The 13,759-nt window shown below is 43.2% G+C and overlaps 1 protein-coding gene across 1 annotated transcript in view; it reads right to left on the minus strand.

The window, feature by feature from the left end:
* CCDC187 (coiled-coil domain containing 187) overlaps nt 1–13,759 on the minus strand; it is a 100,995-nt gene that overhangs the window by 26,389 nt on the left and 60,847 nt on the right. The window contains 3 exon segments of the mRNA XM_038745666.1: nt 705–829; nt 2,061–2,174; nt 3,882–3,979. Coding sequence (XP_038601594.1) covers nt 705–829; nt 2,061–2,174; nt 3,882–3,979 — 337 coding nt within the window.

The raw sequence follows: 13,759 nt of genomic DNA on the forward strand, positions 1-13,759 counted from the left end.
TCTGCCTCACACTGATTTGCTCCCTTTATCCACCCCTCCCTCAGTCCCACAGCAGTTACGTACATATTCATAATTTATTTATATGTCTGTCTCTCCCTCTACACTGTAAGCTCACTGTGGGCAGGGAATGTGTCTTCTAACTCTGTAATACTGTTATATTGTACTCTCCAAAGTGCTTAATATAGTGCTCTGCACACAGGAAATAATGAATATGACTGATTGGGTAAAGAGCACGACTTCTAATATTACTGCACTTTTTCAAGTGCTAAGCACAGCATTCTATATACAGCTGGTGCTCAATAAATACCCCCTAGGTGATCAGGGCCTGATTTGAGAGAGAGAGAGAGAGAGAGAGAGAGAGAGAGAGAGAGAGAGAGAGAGAGAGAGAGAGAGAGAGAGAGACAGAGAGAGAGAGAGAGAGAGCGAGAGAGAGAGAGAGAGAGTGTGTGTGTGTGTGTGTGTGTCCTTAAGAGCAGGAACCACACCTTCTCCTATCCTTCCCTCCCCTCAGTACAGCCAAGAGGCACCCCATCAATACTGGAGATTGACCAACATGTTTGGGAGACCCAGCCTCACATTCTTGAATTAGTTATTTTGAATTTCTGGGAGTATGTCAATTCAAAGAGACTCTACTAATTTCAGTTAAATTACCAATTCCCCATGCTGGGGAAGGGAGAAGGCAGGCCGTCCCCTTCCCTCCTTACCTGCACCCAGCTGAGATGTTGGCAGAAGAGACTGGGAGTTCATCATTCTCTTGAGTCTGTATTCTCTTCCACTTGTCCACCCTGTTTACTATTCTAGGGCCTATTGCACTGCTTCTGTGAAAATACTGTAAAACAAGGTAAATATTAGGAACTACCAGGGGCTGTCTCCTCAGAGCAAGCTCAAGGAAAGATGTAGTATGATGGAGTCGATTGAGTTAGGAGTCTTGTGTTCTAGTCCCAGCTTTCCCAGAAGTTACAACCTTAGGTTTATCCACCTGCAAAGTGGAGTTTCCAATTTCTACCCTTCTGTTTTGGAATTTTTTTAGCAGAGGTCACAGGCAGGGTCAGAAACTGGGAAAATCCCAATGGACTAGTGCTCATGTGAGCCAGTGTGAGCCCTGTCTGGCTGAGCAGCTGATGGAAGTTCTTTATTTCCACTGCACTGTTCTTACTTGGCTAAGTCTAGGAGCCTCTAGAAGCCAGTTAGGAAAGCAACCTGATGGATGCAAAGGAATTTCCTCTCTTTAACTCTCCCCCATCTCTCCCAGCAGGCTCCATGTCACCCTCCAGTGTGTTTTTCAGGAAGCCCAAGTAAGAATTTTGGAGACAGTCTGGTCATGGATGCAGAAATGCTAAAGAAGTTATGTAAATTAAGGCCTGAGGATCCCATCTTTGGGGATTCAAGCATCGTGGGCTACCTCCAATAGTGAGTATCTTAGAATAGCACAGTGAAAAAACCACCATATTACCACAGAGGCTATCAAAGACCAACAGAGAAAACTCATTACCAAAGGGAAACAGAGAAAGGAAGAAGGGGGTCTTGGGTAAAAATTTTCCATTTAAATGGATAAAAATGGATAGAATAAGGTTGGCAGAGATCACGGTCAACAGGCAGATAATGCAGAGGAAAGAGTGGATATTTTGGAAATAAGGTCATTTAAAATGGATTTTAAGAAGCTTCTATTTGTGCACTGCCCAGAGAAATCTTTTCAATAAAAAGTCTATATGGGTATAAGAAATGAATCCTGGGGAAGGGAGTCCTGAGGCTGGCTGTGGTGTTTGCTGAAAGTCATACAGTACTTTCCACACAGCTAGATTTAATAATAATGTTGGTATTTGTTAAGTGCTTACTATGTGCAAAGCACAGTTCTAAGCACTGGGGGGATACAAGGTGATCAGGTTGTCCCATGTGGGGCTCAAAGTCTTAATCCCCATTTTAGATGAGGTAACTGAGGCACAGAGAAGTTAGGTGGCTTGCCCAAGGTATCACAGCTGACAAGTGGCAGAGTAAGGATTCGAACCCATGATCTCTGACTTCCAAGCCCGTGCTCTTTCCACTGAGCCATGCTGATTTACCTTTAACTGATGCCAGAAGAGCAATTCCTCCAAAGACGATTGAGCTTCCCGGGATTCCAGTTCTGCTCTCAGCTTCAGAAGGGCCATCTCTTGCTCTTGTTTCAGCTGATGGAGCTACGTGGGGAGAAGACATATCGGCACTAACCATCTTTCTCAAATGACTTTCGGTAACCAGGTGCAGCAGCAGTAACAGGAAACAGCCAAACTGAAATGCAGTTCACCCTGGCTTCATTTTCCAGAAGCTCATTGTCGTGATATGGGGCTTTTGAATTTAATCCAAGGCAGGGGCATCTCTCATTTCCTGAGAGAAAACTGGCAACAAGCAGGCAGCATGAGAGTTTTGCTTAGGTGCTCTTGGAACACCACTGATTGATTGGAATGTGGACACAACCTTCAAATTCAGCTCCGTTTACACAGGGAGAGGAATAAATCCAGTTACCTCTCTGCCTAGAAAAGGGTTTTTCCTTTGCTAACTCAGAAGTGATTTCCCTCTTCTTGAGCACACATATCTATCTTTCTCCACCGCTCTGACCAAAAATGAACTAAAACTCCTTAAAACCACTTTCTTGATCGGTTGACCCATAGGATTCTGAGCTCCTTATTAGGAGTGGGGCTGTGGAGACACTCAGTAAATGCTGTTAAGATAGATACCTGGAAGGGAAATTTTGTTTCAGGAAAAGGAATTTTGGGGAAAGATCCCAAACTTTGTGCCATCTCCCCTTCCCTCACTGTATTGCCCATCTTGTTCCCTGCAATGGAAATATGTCTTCCTCTCCATCCCTTCTCTTTCTCTTTCTGTGATTTCACTCCTCTCCTCCATCCCTGCTCTCCCCCAACTCCAGTTTGCTATTCAACTCACTTCTTAAGTTTTCCCTTGCTTTGAATAGACCAGATTTCAACTTGAGGATCTAGTTATTAATAATGCAATTAAAAATTCTGGAGTTTCCTCTAGTCAGCCTTTAGGTCTAAAAATAAGGCTTCCAGTTAAACTCATGAGATTAAAAATAATTCTGAGGTTCTAATCCTTAGAATAACACTCTGCTTTCGGCATTTAATAATAATAATAATAATAATGGCATTTATTAAGCACTTACTATGTGCAAAGCACTGTTCTAAGTGCTGGGGAGGTTACAGGTGATCAGGTTGTCCCACGGGGTGCTCACAGTCTTAATCCTCATTTTACAGATGAGGTAACTGAGGCACAGAGAAGTTAAGTGACTTGCCCAAAGTCACACAGCTGACAAGTGGCGGAGCTGGGATTTGAACCCATGACCTCTGACTCCAAAGCCCGGGCTCTTTCCACTGAGCCACGCTGCTTCGTTTCAACTTGTGAACTGGTAAGAGCAAAGCTCAGAGCGACATTTTATTTTAATTTAGCTGAGAAAAAAAATACATCATCTACCTATAATATAATTTACTTCATGATAACAGCATATTTATACATTCAGTATTAACAAATACCCACAATGTACTTTCATTGAAAGAACCCCAAGAACCTTCAGAGCAGCTGTGTGAACTAATAGATAAAGTGAGGTCCTGGGAGTCAGAGAACCTGAATTCTTATTCTGGCTCTGCCACTTGTCTGCTGTGTGATCTTGGGCAAATCACTTAACTTCCCTGTGCTTCAGTTACTTTATCTGTAAAATGGGGATAAAGGCTGTGAGCCTATGTGAGGCAGAGAGTGTATCCACCCTCATTATCTTATATATACCCCAGCGCTTAGAACAGAGCCTCACACATAGTAAGCACTTAAAAAATACCGTAAAACAAAACACCAAGAACAACAGAAATAAAAACAACCCTTCAGGAAACTAGTCATACCTTTAATGTCTGAAGCAAAGTATGGTATTTCAGCTTCACGTTGGCAAGATGGTTCATATATGGTTCTCTGGGATAACTATTGTATTGATTCCCTCCACCTAGAAAAACAATCAGTACAGACCAGTGAGTACATTAGACCACAGGCAGGTAGAAGCCTCAGGAAGGAAGAACTTAGACCCAGGGAGAGGTAGAAAGGTTCCACACAGGCCAGGTCAACATGGAAGTCAGGTAGCTACTGGCCTGTGGGTCAGACCAGGCTAAAACACTTAAAACTCAACAAAACTTGGCAAGGCCCAGTCAGCCCTCAGGCTGGACTGGCTAGTACTGTGATCCCCCAACATCCCAGAATTTAAAACTCTGTGAACATCCCCATTTAGCGATGAAGGGTACAAGGGCAGTGCCCTCCCCACTCTTGGAAGTGAGGCCCTCTTTTCATTCATTCATTCAATCATATTCATTGAGCGCTTACTGTGTGCAGAGCACTGTACTAAACGCTTGGGAAGTACAAGTCGGCAACATATAGAGATAGTCCTTACCCAACAATGGGCTCACTCATTTCTGTTTGATGAGGTTAGGGCCTGGTTGAGTGTCACAGTTCTGGTGCCTAGCTTCCGCCCTAAGATTTCTGGGCACTTGGAGAAATTGGTTCAAGCATCTCAACCATAGGGTGCTCAACTTGAAGTGCAGGAGGTGTTCGGGACTCAAGTGATAACGCAATTTTACATGATACACATGTCATGATTTTGAAGGTGGGGAGGTCTTACTATCGATAACATTAACATGCATATTGCCAGGGTGCCAAACTGCCAACTGCAGAGTTTCCTGGGTAGAGTCCCAGCAAGCCCCAGCATAAATTAAGAACTGCTAGCCAGTTTCTTGAGATCAATCAATGATATTTATTGAGTGCCTACTGTTTGCAGAGCACAGTATTAAAGGTTTGGGAGAGTACAGCACAACAACAGATCAGTAAGTACAATTTGGGGAATCTTCCACATGGTTGATCTCCATGTGGAGAGGAGCAGTGTGGCTTAGTGGATAGAGCATGGGCGCCGGGTGTCAGAAGGACCTGGGTTCTAACCTCGGCCTCACCACCTGTCTCCGGTGTGACCTTGGACAAGTCACTTAACTTCTCTGGGCCTCAGTTACCTCATCTGTAAAATGGAGATTAAGACTGGGAGCCCCTGCCCAACCAGCACTTAGAACAGTGCTACCCCTGTATCTACCTCAGTTCTTAGCACAAAGAAAATGCTTTGTAAATGCCAAGTTCCATAATTACTATTATTATTTGTCCATATGAATCGATTCTGTTAATACAGCTGGAGTCAATAGGGGCAGTGGGTCTGGCCATTATGGCAGGCAATGCTAATAGACAATGGGAACTTCAGATAGCCAGATAAGAATCACACCATCAATGTATTGAGTGTTTACTGTGTGCAGAGCACTGTACTAAGCACCTGGGAGAATACAACAGCATTGTAGCAAGAGTAGGCAGCAGCCTGGTTTAAGTCCCATGACTTTAAAGCCTACAGAACCTGTTTTCTCAGGTTTCCTGCTATCTGCCCCACCATAGAGTTGACTGGCTTCTGGGGAGTGTTTCTAGGTGTGTGTGAGTAGAATGTGAGTAGAAATGTGTAGGGGTGAAAAGGGAGAAGGGAAGCTATGTGAGAAGAGGCCTTGAATGACAGTGTGAGGGAGAAGGTCATGATTATTAATCAATCAATCATATTTACTAGCACTTACTGTGTGCCAAGCTCTGTATTAAGCACTTGGGAGAGTACAATATAACAGAGTTGGTAGACACATTCCCTGCCCACAGTGAGTTTACAGATCAGAGGGAGATACAGACATTAATATAAATTAAATTACAGATATATAAATTAATGCTGTAGAGCTTAGGGAGAGGTGAATAAAGGGTGCAAATCCAAGTGCAAAGGTGGTGCAGAAGGGAATGGGAGAAAAGGAAATGAGGACTTGGTGGGAGAAGGCCTCTTGGAGGAGGTGTGCTTCTAATAAGGCTTTGAAGGTGGGGAGAGTGATCGTCTGTCAGATATGAAGAGGAGGGCATTCCAGGACAGAGGTAGGATGTGGGTGAGAGGTCGGAGATGAGATAGATGAGATCGAGGTACAGTGAGTAGGTTGGCAATAGAGGAGTAAAATATGGGGGCTGAGTTGTACTAGGAAATCATGGAGGTAAAGTAGGAGGGGGCAAGGTGATTAAGTGCTTTATAGCCAATGGTAAGGAGTTTCTATTTGATACAGAGGTCGATGGGCAACCACTGGAGGTTCTTGAGGAGTGAAGAATCATGCACTAAATGGCTTTTTAGAATAATGATTGAGGCAGCAGAGTGAAGTATAGAATGGAGTGGGGAGAGACAGGTGACAGGAAGGTCAGCAAGGAAGCTGAAGCAGTAAGCAAGGTAGGATAGGATTAACGTGGTAGCAGTTTGGATGGAGAAGAAAGGGTGAATTTTAGTGATGCCGTCATGGTTGAGCCAACAGGATTTGGTGACAGAATGAATGTGTGGTTTTAATGAAAGAGATGAATTGAGGATAATGCCAAGGTTATGGGCTTGTGAGACAGAGAGGATAGTGATACTGATTAGAGTGATGGGAAAATCACGGGGAGGACAGGGTGGGTTGGGAAGATAAGGACCTCTGTTAGGATTAGGAGAAGATGGAGCTATTTCAGGCAGAGTATTGAGGCTGCGAGACTATAGCTTCTTAAAAAATTGAAAACCCTTTTGTTGGAATGTGGTCCAGCAGGGATTTATGGGCAAACACAAATTAATGAGGCATGAGTAGGTCCGTGGTTCATCCTGACTATATCAGAACAATTCAACCCTCAAATATAGCTAGTTACAAGGGAAAATGGCACACAAACTTCAGAGCCCTGGAATGGAACAAAATAGCCTTCACTGTTCCAAAGCTCGAAGGATTCGTTCAGCTATTCAGTTTTTTTTTTCAAAAGAAGTAATACTCCAAAACCTGAAGCAAAAATTATCTGAGGCAAAATTTTATGAGACAGAGTGATTCGGTCTTGGCAGCAGCCTTGTTTTCCTGTTCCTTGGGAACAAAATTTCTGCTTCACCTTAAATTGACACCCATATCAAATCACCTACATTTCCTCATGGGTCATGGGCTGGATTTCCACTTAACTTAGTGAATTTCTGAGGCACTGAAATTGCAATTCATAGATGAGCAACATCCCACAGACCTGTTGTGGGCTGGTGGAAAGTCCTCCTTTCCAGACATCGAATGTTACAACACAACAAAAGGTACCACCATTTTGTACACACAGAGGAGCCAAGACTGTCATCCCTGCACTGGCATTTTTAGTTACACAGACAATTTTAGGCAAAATTCATTGTCATAGTCTTCTTTGAGTACGAAGGATGACTATTTATGCACTGATGGTGATGATGATGTGTTCTGCAGCCAATTCCTTGCCCTGCTAGAAGGATAATAATAATAATAATCATTGTTAAGTGTTTCCTTTGTGCCAGTCACTGTTCTAAGCACTGGGGTAGATACAAGTAAATTGGGTTAGACACAGTCCCTGTCATTCATTCATTCAGCTGTATTTATTGAGTGCTTACTGTGTGCAGAGCACTGTACTAAATGCTTGGAAAGCACACTTTGGCAACAAATAGAGACAATCCCTATCCAATGGGCTCACAGTCTAGGAGTCACAGCCTTGTCCCACAGATAAGGTAACTGAGGCACAGAGAAGTAAAGTGACTTGCCCAAGTTCACACAGCAAACAATTGGCAAGCTGGGATTAGAACCCATGACCTTCTGACTCCCAGAATGGTGCTCTATCCACTAGGCTTCTCCAACTGGCCCATCCTTTTATACCAGATATCCTTTAGGGTGGCTATCCACCACGGAGAACCAGTTCCTGTACACTGCAATTTCCTTAATAATAGCAATAATAATTATAATAATGGTATTTGTTAAGCACTTATGATGTGCCAAGCACTTTTCTAAGTGCTGGGGTAGATACCAGCTAATCAGGTTGGACACAGTCCCTGTCCCACATGGGGCTCACAGTCTTAATTCCTATTTAACAGATGAGGTAATTGAGGCCCAGAGAAGTTAAGTGACTTGCCCGGGGTCACACAGCTGACAAGTGGTGGAGCTGGGATTAGAACCCAGGTTCTTTTGATTCTCAGGCCATGCTCTATCCACTAAGCCACACTCCTTGTGAGTGGGGAATGGGACTATCAACTCTGTTGTATTGTACTTTCCCAAGCACTTAGTACAGTGCTCTACACACAGTAAGCACTCAGTGAATACCATTGATTGACTGATGCGATATTGTTCCTTAAGCATTCTTTGGTGCCACTGAGATAGGCAGAATCTGGAGCTGGAAGGCTTCTGGTATAATCTAGGGCTGTGCTACTTCTGGAATTCTGTGCTTAGTGGATGCTTGTCTTTCACTTTTATAAACAACTAAGTAGCACTGGCTGAGGTAGAGCATTCTCCCCCAGGCTAGGAGAGCTGGCCTAGAGACAGCATTTAAGCCCTTGGCATGAAGTTATTCAGAATCTCAGCTCCTGGCCTCTGTGTTTATATTTCAATGCACCAGAGCAGCTGCTTATGAAGTTAACATAGTTTCCTTGCTTTTCAGCCACAGGAACATTGAAATTATAGTTTATTTTTCTGATTGTGAGTGACTCAGAGACCTTCAAGCCGTTCTTTCTGTTATTTTTATTGATAGCATGTTTTAAGTGCCAATATCTGAGGCACCAAACAAGATCCAGAATAAGGCCTGGGCCTGGCTGGTGATTCAATCAATCGGTCAATGGTACTTATTGAGCACTTACTCTGTGCAGAGCACTGTACTAAGTATTTAGGAGAGTACAATAGAACCTGTGGACCTAATCTCTGCTCTCAAGGAGCTTACAGTCTAATTGGAGAAATGGACTTAAAATCAATTACAGGAAGGGGAAGCAACTGAGCGTAAGGATTTATACAAATATCTATCTCCCCCTCTATCCTGTAAACTCACTGTGGGCAGGAAACATGTCTACCAACTCTGTTATATTGTACTCTCCCAGGTGCTTAGTACAGTCCTCTGCACACAGTAAGAACTCAATAAATACCACTGCTTGATTGATTGATATATATATATATACACATATGTGAGGGTGGGAGGGCAGGTTGAAGAGGGGAGGAAACAGGTTTTTCAGGAAAAGCACAGGGGATCAGAGGACATGGATCATTCCCAGCAACAGCATCAGCTTCATCAAATGCGTAAATAGGGTTTGTAAGCAGAGCAGGCCCCCCCAGAGCAGTGTTAACCCACCTGCTGCAGCCTCATTTTCTCCCTCCTGGCTCGAAAGCATCATCTCTGCATTGATCAGAGTAGCAGCAGAACTGCATTTTTTCCTAAGTGGATAAAATATTTGAGGCCTCACCTCCCCCCTGTTTCATTTCTCTTGAAACCCAGGTTAATGCAAGGTCAAGATATTACTCACGAGGACGCTTATGTTCCTCTAAAGCATGCTATAGTGTCCTCTATGACCCCTCCACCCCAGGCCCTTAAATACCGTTTCAGAACCATAGCCAGGCGAAGCAGGGCCAGGGAGCTGTGTTGTAAACAAGGAACTTAGTCACTTCCCACAGCTGAGTCTGACTAGGTCAGTACCCATCTACCACCTCAGAAACCAGAGGAGTAGAGCAACATATCTCCTAAAATCCCATTTCCCCCCATCAAGTACTGAAACCCACTAGCCAGTGCCAAAATCCTGGGGCCTCCACGACAGGAAGAGAAGCAATTTGATCTACGGGCAAGGAGGTTTGGTTGACAACTTTTCATCACATAGTAACCACAATCTAACTAAAACATATCAATATCCCTGCTGGATGCAATTAGAGAGACGGGGCTGGAGAATTTCCATTTTAACCATGCAAGGGAAAAGAGTCAGAATTACTTTCTGCTACTTAATGCAAAGAAGTCTTCGGGCGTTCCTGCTCAAGTCAGCAATCAGCCGAAACCAATTTCAACTTCTCACCTAGAGGCACGTGCGATCGCGCATTACAAATTTTTACTTTAGACCTGGTTGTCATCTTTGAAAAAAGAGGTCTCACAGCACTTTAAGGTGAGGGAAGGACGGGGAGAATTGGGGTTCAGAACGCTTGGCAGTGCTCTCCACAGATCTGTGGATTTTGAGCCCTGAGTACAAATCCTCTTTGTCTGAAAGATCAGAACTGAGTTAACTCTTGAAGCAAAGAATTTTCATATCCTGAAGCACCTCAGATTTCTCAATCCATCAAACCAGTCAATAGGTTGAACTGCTGACCCTTCTCTTTAAAAGTCAGCATTGCCCCATGTAATGGAATGTTTGATGAGTGTCAACCCAGGCACCCTGCCTGGGAAGAATCAATCAGTGGAATTTATTGAGCGCTTTCTGTGCACAGAGGACTGTGCTAGGCACTTGGAAAAGTACAGTATGAGTTGGTACTCATGATCCCTACTCTTTTAGACTGTGAGCCCACTGTTGGGTAGGGACTGTCTCTATATGTTGCCAAATTGTACTTCCCAAGCGCTTAGTACAGTGCTCGGCACACAGTAAGCGCTCAATAAATATGATTGATGATGATGATGATCCCTGCCCTCAAGGAGTTTACAGTCTAGTGGAAGTCTATAGGAAGGTGGTTTTAATAAGCTGTACCGTTAGATACAATTATTGATGTATGCTGTACCAGAATATGAAAAATGTCTAATACAGAAAAAAGAGCACAATCTGTTTTTATCTTACATCCCATAGCATGTACATTCCTAGAGGCCAAGTCACAGCCTCTGACACATACATGTATGAGATGATACTTTCAGGAGGTTGGGGGCTCTTTGAGCTTAACCTTCAAGAACACTACAGTTGTTTCACTCTTTAATCAACCAATCAATTGTACTTATTGAATTCTTACTGTGTGCAGAGCACTGTACTAAGCACCTGGGAGAGTACAATACAACAGAGTTGGTAGACATGTTTCCTTCCCATGAGCTTACAGTCTAGAGACTGTATTCTGAAAATGAGGTGGAATCTGGGGGGAGAAAATCCAGTTTCTATAGCAAAAAGGGAGGGTATGTACCAGACTAAAACAAGTCTAATTGTGAATCAGTGTAAATCTCTCTCATCTCCCCACCCTATTTTCCTTCCTTACTGCATTCCCTAGGAACTTGGTTCTACACCTGTAAAGCACTATGATACTTTTTTTTACGGTATCTTTTAAGCACTTACTATGTGTCAGGCACTGTTCTAAGTGCTGGGGTAGATAGAAGATAATCAGGTTGGACACAGTCCTGTCCCATATGGGGCTCACAATCTTAATCCCCATTTTACAGATGAGGGAACTGAGGCACAGAGAAGTGACTTGCTCATGGTCACACAGCAGATAAGTGGCAGGGCTGGGATTAGAACCCAGGTCCTTTTGATGGCCCATGTTCTAGCCACTTGCCCCTGACCCTTATACTTCCCCTTATCTGTAATTTAATGTCTGCCTCCCCACCTAGACTGTAAAATTCTTGAGGGCAGGGATCTAATATACTAGTTCTCCTTTATTCTCCCAAGCACTTAGTACAGTTTTTTGCTCCCAGAAAATGCTCAATAATAATAATAATAATAATAATAATAATAATAATAATAATAGCATTTATTAAGCACTTACTATGTGCAAAGCACTGTTATAAGCGCTGGGGAGGTTACAAAGTGATCAGGTTGTCCCACGGGGGGGCTCACAATCATAATCCCCATTTTACAGATGAGGTAACTGAGGCCTAGAGAAGTGAAATGACTTGCCCAAAGTCACACAGCTGACAATTGGTGGAGCCGGGATTTGAACCCATGACCTCTGACTCCAAAGCAGGTGCTCTTTCCAATAAATACCATTGATTGATTGATTAAAAGAGAAACCATGCAAAAAGAAGGGTAACAAGGAGAGACTGGAGGATTGCAGGGAAGGGGAGTGGTTTTAGCTAAGGTTTAATATACAAAACTTTAAATTGCTAAATGTATGCATTTAGAAATGTTTAAATATTTGGGGGACTTGTGGTTATTTCTACGTAAGCTGGGGAACACAAAAGTGAAAGTCTCATTTTTGAACTTATTACATGTGCTATGGGTTTATTTGGTCAAGGTGTCTTTTTGGGGGATTGGCATGAAGTAGACAGTAATTTAGCAAGGATTTCATGATTTCCACTGCACCTAAGGACTTGCTCACTAACATCATCAACTTTGCTTAAAAATAAAATAGACTGTCCTTTTACTGGGCACTCTGGGAAACGTCTCTGTGTTTGGCTGGGCTGTGGCGATGCTCGTATGCCCTTTATGAATGGATTTGAATTCTTCCTTCCCTACACAAGCCTCATTGGTCATTCTAGAAATGATCACTTACTGCAAGGACTATTTGACTGACAGTATTCTCTCCCTCTTTATTTAGGTTATGAGCAATAACCCCCACATGGCCTGTCACCTTCTAAATTTCAACCTGAGGGAAAATGACTAGGTCCACAAAGTTTAAATGTTTTTTATCACCTTCTTATTGCTGTAATCGCATATAAAATCATTTCATTTTCCTCAAGAGGGTAGCACCCTCTGCTGACAGAATCAAGCATACACAATATTTACTGAAAAGGAGATCCCAGCTCGAATGTAGAAAAATATTTGTCTCCGAGGGGCTGGACAGACCCCAAAGTAGGCTCAGGACAGACTGCAGGTCTTATGAAACAGGTCAGTTGGGCCAAAGCAAATGCTGACCAGGGCTGGGACTCCCTTCTCCCTTGCCTCCTCCCCCTGTGCCTTCTGAAGGCCAGGGGAGAGGATATTAAAGATTACAGTGGGTTTATTCAGTCAATCATATTTATTGAGCACTTATTGTGTGCAGAGCACTGTACTAAGTGCTTGGGGTTCCCAGACTGAGTCCCTTCCTTCCTCTCCCCCTCGTCCCCCTCTCCATCCCCCCGTCTTACCTCCTTCCCTTCCCCACAGCACCTGTATATATGTATATATGTGTTTGTACATATTTATTACTCTATTTATTTTACTTGTACATATCTATTCTATTTATTTTATTTTGTTAATATGTTTGGTTTTGTTCTCTGTCTCCCCCTTCTAGACTGTGAGCCCACTGTTGGGTAGGGACTGTCTCTATATGTTGCCAACTTGTACTTCCCAAGTGCTTAGTACAGTGCTCTGCACACAGTAAGTGCTCAATAAATATGAATGATTGATTACAATATAATAACAGAGACACATTCCCTACCCACAACAAGCTTACAGTCTAGAGGGGAGACAGACATTAATATAAATAAATAAAATTACAGATATGTACATCAGTGCTGTAGGGCTGGGAAGGGGGGATGAATAAAGGGAGCAAGTCAGGGTGATGCAGCAGGGAGTGGGAGAAGAGGAAAAAAGGGATTAGTCAGGAAAGGCCTCTTGGAGGGGATGTGCCTTTAATAAGTCTTTGAAGGTGGGAAGAGCCATTGTTGGATATGAGGAGGGAGGGCATGATGGTCAATAAATTAATGGTAATTTTTGAGGGCTCACAGTGGGCAGAACACTGCAGTAAAGCCTTGGGAGAGAACAGTAAAATAGGCACTAGATTGTAAGCTCCTTGAGGGCAGGAATCATATACTTATTCAATTATCTTCTCCCATGCACTTAGTCCAGTGAGCATACAGTAAGCGCTCAATAAATATCATTGATTGCTTGATTAATAAGTTCATGACAGTCACTTACCTGTAGCTGATACATTTATGGCTCAAACATATAATCCCTAATACAAAAGCTAGAGGCAGGGGATGAAGCTTAGCACCTTACCAGAGGAAACCTATAGAATGGGTTAGTTCTTGCTGTGGGTGCTGATGTCCAGAA

This window comes from Tachyglossus aculeatus, chromosome 4, assembly GCF_015852505.1.
Source record: "Tachyglossus aculeatus isolate mTacAcu1 chromosome 4, mTacAcu1.pri, whole genome shotgun sequence".
NCBI lineage: Eukaryota > Metazoa > Chordata > Mammalia > Monotremata > Tachyglossidae > Tachyglossus > Tachyglossus aculeatus.